Here is a 6,133-nt window from a genome sequence, read left to right as displayed (position 1 = left end):
ATTCCCTGGAAGATCCATTTATTAAGGGCTGTCAGTGGCCCAGGGTGAAAAGCCTTGGGGGAGAGAGGCCATTTATCTAAAACATTTATGGGCAAGAGCTTTCAGAGCATAGGTGCCTGTGGTGGTGGGAGCAGTTGAGGCAAACAATAGGCTAATCAAAAATCTTAAAGCCTTTCTGTCCCTGACACCACAAGGCCACCGAGATGCATTACATCACTTCCTACCTGCTGGCCGCCCTTGGGGGCAATACCTCTCCTAGCACCAAGGACATCAAGAAGATCCTGGACAGTGTAGGCATCGAGGCGGGCGATGATTGGCTCAACAAGGTCATCAGTGAGTTGAACGTGAAGAACATTGAGGACATCATTGCCCAGGGCATTGGCAAGGTGGCCAGCAGACCTGCTGGTGGGGCTGTGTCCATCACCACTGCCCCAGGGTCTGCAGCTCCTGCTGCAGGTTCTGCCCCAGCTGCAGCAGAGGAGAAGAAAGAAGAGAAGAAGGAGGAGTCAGAGGAGTCAGACGACGACATGGGCTTCGGCTTATTTGACTAGAGTCCTGCTGCCCTGCAAATAAAAACCCTTTGTACATAAAAAACAATAATTAATTAATTAATTAATTAATTAAAATCTTAAAGGAAAAGCCCAGAGCTTTTCTAGGGAATCTAGGAGGTGGTGAGTCTGCCTCTGAGGGCTGTGCTCCAGCTCAGGAAACCTGAGAAGGCCCTGTCTCCTGCTGACCTTGACACTCTGCACCAGTGAGAAGTAAGGACCAAGGCAGACTTGGGAGCTGCCTGGATGATGCTGAAGATGTGCCCAACACACACAACCTGCAAAGACCAGGAGACTTTTGGATTCCAGGCATTTAAAGAAATCTCTGTCCATCATCAGTGGGTCACTAAACTGAGCAGAGACTTCAGTGGTCACACACAGAAAACACAAACTATGTAGAATTAATTCAGAAAAGCCACTAAACAAACAACAACTATAAGCCACAGTAACAACAAATCTTAAAGTGAGGGGAGAATCTGATTTCCAAAGTTGCCATATTATATTCTATTATTAAGGGAGTTCCCGTTGTGGCTCAGCAGGTTACAGACCCAACTAGTATCCAAAAGGGTGCAGGGTCCTATCCCTGGCCTCACTCTATGGGTTAAGGATCCGGCATTGCCATGAGCTGTAGTGTGGATGTAGCTCAGATCCCACCTTGTGGTGGCTGTGACACAGGCTGGCAGCTGCAGCTCCAATTCAGCTCCAAGCCTGGGAACCTCCATATGCTGCAAGTGCCTCCCTAAAAAGCAATAAATAAATAAATATAAATTCTGTTATTTAAAATATCCACTTTTCAACAGCAAAAAAGTTACTACACATGCTAAGAAACAAGAAAGTATGGCTCATGCACAAGAAAAAAAGCAATCAACAGAAACTATTGCTAGGAAACGCACCATTGAACTTATTAGATAAAGACTTTAAACCAGCAATTTTAAATATCCTGAAAAACCTAAAGGAAATCATGTCAAAGAATTAAAGAAAAGGATACAAATGAGATCTCATCAAATAGAGAATATCAGCAAAGACAAATAATGAAAAAGTACAAGTAGCAATTACAGAGTTGCAAAGTGTAACTGAAAGGGAAAATTCATTAGAGGGGCTCAACAGAAGATTTGAGGCAGGCAGAGAAAGAAGCAGCACACTTGAAGATAAGTCCGTTGAGATTATCTAGTCAGAGAAGCAGAAAAGAAAATGAAGAAGAATGGATAAAATCTCAGAGATCTGAGTGACACTATGATTTGTGTCTTCCGGAATGAAGCAAATGGTCTGTAACTAGATATTTGTGACAGCTGTACACCTGTGTGAAAATGCTAACTCATACAATCAAAAATGGTGAATTTGATGGTATCTGAATTATATCTATATAAAAAATAAACTTTTTTTTTTGTCTTTTTAGGGCCATACCTGCGGCGTATGGAAGCTCCCAGGCTAGGGGTCGAATCAGAGCTGCAGTTGCCAGTCTGCACCACAGCCCCAGCAACTCAGGATCGGAGCCATGTCTGTGACCTACACAGATGGCAACACCAGATCTTTAACCCACTGAGAGAGGCCAGGGAGCAAACCTGCATCCTCATGGATATTAGTCGGGTTTAGTTGGGTTTGTTTCCACTGAACCACAATGGGGATCCCTAACTTAACTTTTAAAAAGAAAGGAGCAAATAGCTTGACTTTACAACACCTGTAAATGCTGAAACACATCATGGCAGATGTGTCCTCCCCTCCCCCGCCTGGCAGGTTTTCCGGCTTGTAAACTTGTACAATCAATTCCTAGTTTCTTATTGTTGATGGTGTTTTTCCTTTCTGGTCTGCCTTCTTGAAAATTACGTGAGAGAATACAAAAGGAAATATGTCAGGAATAACGGCAATTATACTCTGTATTAGCATAGCACATGGCAGTTACCGTCACCTTTATTGATGAGCTTAATTCTCCCTGTGAGAAAGATGTTCAAAGATAAAGAGCAGAAGCTCAGAGAGGTGGCTTGACTGGCCCAGGATCACACAGTTGATAAATGGCTTTACAGGGACCTCTCCAGGCCAACTGATTTCGCAGGCTAATGGGGCCTTGAAACACCCCATTTTGATAAGGCAGAGAGTAAAGAAATCAAATTGTTTTTCAGAGCATAGCTGATTGTGCCAGGAGTGCTGGTTCTAGAGCTGTAGGGGCCCAAGAGCCATGCCCAAACTGGAGGAAAGATTGATGATAACTGTGAGATGCAATCTGTGCCACAGGAGACAGGCTGGTCTCCAGAAGAGGAGTCAAATTTGAAATGAGATTCACCTTGGCCTACAGGTTGGCCCCAGCAGTCAGGTGCCTCCCACTCAGTCACCAGGGCTCTCTGCAGAATCTACATCCTTCCTGGCAATAGCGGCAAAATTTTAAATGGGATTTTAACATGATCTGATATTATCTAATCTAGGAACTGGAAGGAATCTTCTCGGTGTCTCACAGCAGCCAGTTCCCAAGATTTATTGGGAAAGAGGTGAGTGTCTCATTAATTTTGTGGCTATCATGCCTACCTTTCCAGAAGAGAGCTTTCCAACTTCTCCCCTTTCTCAAAACCAACTCGATCGAGTACCAGCCTGTGCCATAGGGGTGAGGTAAGCCGCTTGGCAGCTTTAAAATAGAAAGTTTGAGAGTTCTTGGGGTCCCAGAATCACAAAGCATCTGGGGTCCCCTGCAGACATGGCAATTCTCTTCTAGGTTTGGAATGAAAGGAATCCTTCCCACTAGAAGAGAATTTTTACAGTAGTAAAGTGCCATTGAACATGGCAAGAATTGTTCTCAGTCTCAGGAAGGCACAATTCCATGCCTTCTTTCTCCAGCACAAATCCTAACTGGGACTGGGCAAAATTACATGGTGCAACACTGCCACCAAGTGGCCAAAAGATTAAAATGGCCAAGGCCCGAAGAAACCATTTCCCACAGTGAACTTCAGGGTGAAAATAGGTGAATGAGAATCAGCCTTCTGTTTGTGTCATCTTTGATTTCTTTCATCAGCATCTTATAGTTTCCAGAGTACAGGGCTTTTGTCTCTTTAGGTAGGTTTATTCCTAGGTATTTTATTCTTTTTGATGCGATGGTAAATAGGATGGTTTCCCTAACTTCCTTTCCTGAACTTTCATTGTTAGTACGGACAAATGCAGTCAATGTCTGTGTATTAATTTTGTATCCTGCAACTTTGCCAAATTCATTGATGAGTTCTAACGGTTCTCTGGTACTGTCTTTAGGATTTTCTAGGTATAGCATGAAATCATCTACACACAGTGATAGTTTTACTTCTTCTTTTCCAATGTGGATTCTTTTCATTTCTTTTTCTTTCTGATTGCCATTGCTAGGATTTCCAAAACTATGTTGAATAATAGTGGCAAAAGTGGATGTCTTTGTCTTGTTCCTGATCTTAGAGGAATTGTTTTCAGTTTGAAAACTATAAGATCCTGATGAAAGAAATCAAAGGTGACACCATCACATGGAAAGATATACCATGCTCTTGGATTGGAAGAATCAATATTTTCAAAATGACCATACTTCCAAAGCAATCTGCATATTTGGTACAATCCCTATCAAATCACCAAGAACATTCTTCACAAAACTAGAACAAAACGTTTTAAAATTTGTATAGATACACAAAAGACCCTGAAAAGCCAAAGCAATATTGAAAAAGAAAAACAAAAATGAAAGAATCATGCTCCCTGACTTGAGACAATACTACAAAGCTACGGTTATCAAAACAATATGGTACTGGCACAAAAACAGATATATAGATCAATGCAACAAGATAGAAAGCCCAGAAATAAACCCAAGCACCAATGGTCAGCTAATCTATGATAAAGGAGGCAAGAACATACAGTGGAAGAAAGATAGCCTCTTCAATCAATAAGTGATGCTGAGAAAACTGGACAGCTACATGTAAAAGCTACATGTAAATTAGACAGAGTTTCCATTGTTCAGTGGGTTATGAACCTGACTAGTATCCATGAGGAAGTCCTGGCCTTGCTCAGTAGGTTAAGGATCCAGCACTGCTGTGAACTATAGTGTAGGTCACAGATGTGGCTTGGATCCTGTACTACCATGGTTGTGGCATAGGCTGGTAGCTGCAGCTCCAATTCAACCCCTAGCCTGGGGTTGAATTCCATATGCCATATGCCATGGATGTGGAATTAAAAGCAAAAAGAAAAAAGAAAAGAAAAGAAATTAGAACACTTTCTAATACCATACACAAAAATAAACTGAAAATGGATTAAAGACCCAAATGTAAGGCCAGATACTGTAAAACTCCTAGAGGAAAACAGACCGAATGCTCCTTGACATAAATCATAGCAACATCTTTTTTAACCCATCTCCTGGCATAAGGTCAATAAAAACAAAAATAAACCACTGGGACCTAATTAAATTCAAAAGCTTTTGCACAGCAAATGAAACCAAAAAAACAACCCACAGAATGGGAGAAAATCTTTGCAAATGATGTAACAGACAAGGGCCTAATCTCCAGTATATACAAACAACTCATACAATTCAACAACCAAAATAATCAAACAACTCAGTTGGAAAATGAGCAAAAGACCTAAATATACATTTCCCAAAATGTGATATACAGATGGCCAACAGGCACATGAAAAAATGCTCAATATCACTAATTAATTATTAGAGAAACAAAAATCAAAACTATAATGAGATACCACCTTACATCAATCAAATGGAAGTTATTAACAAGTCAAAAAATAACAAACACTGGAGAGGTTTTGGAGAAAAAGGAAGCCTCCTACATTGTTGGTGGGAATGTAAATTGGTATTATAGCTATGGAAAACAGTATGTACGTACCTCAAAAAATTAAGTATAGAACCAGTGTATGATCCAACAATCCCACTTCTGGGCATATATCCAGACAAAACATTCATTCAAAAAGATACATGCACCACCTATGTTCATTGCAGCACTAATCACAACAGCCAAGACAGGGAAACAACCTAAATGTCCATCAACAGATGAATGAATTAAGAAGATATGGTACATATATACCATGTAATACTACTCAGCCATAAAAAGGACAAAATAATGCCATTTGCAGCAACATGGATGAAACTAGAGATTCTCATACTAAGTGAAGTCAGAAAGAGAAAGGCAAATACCATATGATATCACTTATATGTGGAATCTAAAATATGGCAAAAAATGATCCTATCTACAAAACAGAGTCATATCACCACCAATGGAGGGCAGACTTGTGGTTGTTGGGAAGCGGGGAGTGGGATGGACAGGGAGTTGGGGGTTGGTGGGTGCAAACTGTTACACTGGGAATGGATGTACAATGGAGTTCTACTGTATAGCACAGGGAACTGTGTATGACTGGGTCAATTTGCTGTACAACAGAAATTAAAGAAACATTGTAAATCAATTATACATTAATTAAAAATTCAATTTTCAAAAAAAGAATCATTGTTATCACTCTAATTTTTTTCTCTGAAGGTGGACACATCTTAACTCCACATTTTCAGCTCTTCCTTTCTCAAATCACTCTCGTTAAGTTTTCTTCAAGAAGTTATGTGCAATATCACCTCAGGGCTTTGCATTTGCCTGTCCTCCACT

General features: G+C 40.7%; 1 protein-coding gene across 1 annotated transcript; it reads left to right on the top strand.

Annotated features, from left to right (window-relative positions):
• Nucleotides 1–203: 203 nt before the first annotated feature.
• Nucleotides 204–551, top strand: LOC125133753 (60S acidic ribosomal protein P2-like). The gene has a single exon (XM_047792236.1). The coding sequence runs from the start codon at nucleotides 204–206 to the stop codon at nucleotides 549–551; it is 348 nt and encodes a 115-aa protein (XP_047648192.1).
• Nucleotides 552–6,133: the final 5,582 nt, after the last annotated feature.

The sequence above is a fragment of the Phacochoerus africanus genome, chromosome 8 (assembly GCF_016906955.1).
Source record: "Phacochoerus africanus isolate WHEZ1 chromosome 8, ROS_Pafr_v1, whole genome shotgun sequence".
Lineage (NCBI taxonomy): Eukaryota > Metazoa > Chordata > Mammalia > Artiodactyla > Suidae > Phacochoerus > Phacochoerus africanus.
Note: the sequence above shows the minus strand (reverse complement) of the source record. Positions and strands in the feature narration are given on the sequence as shown.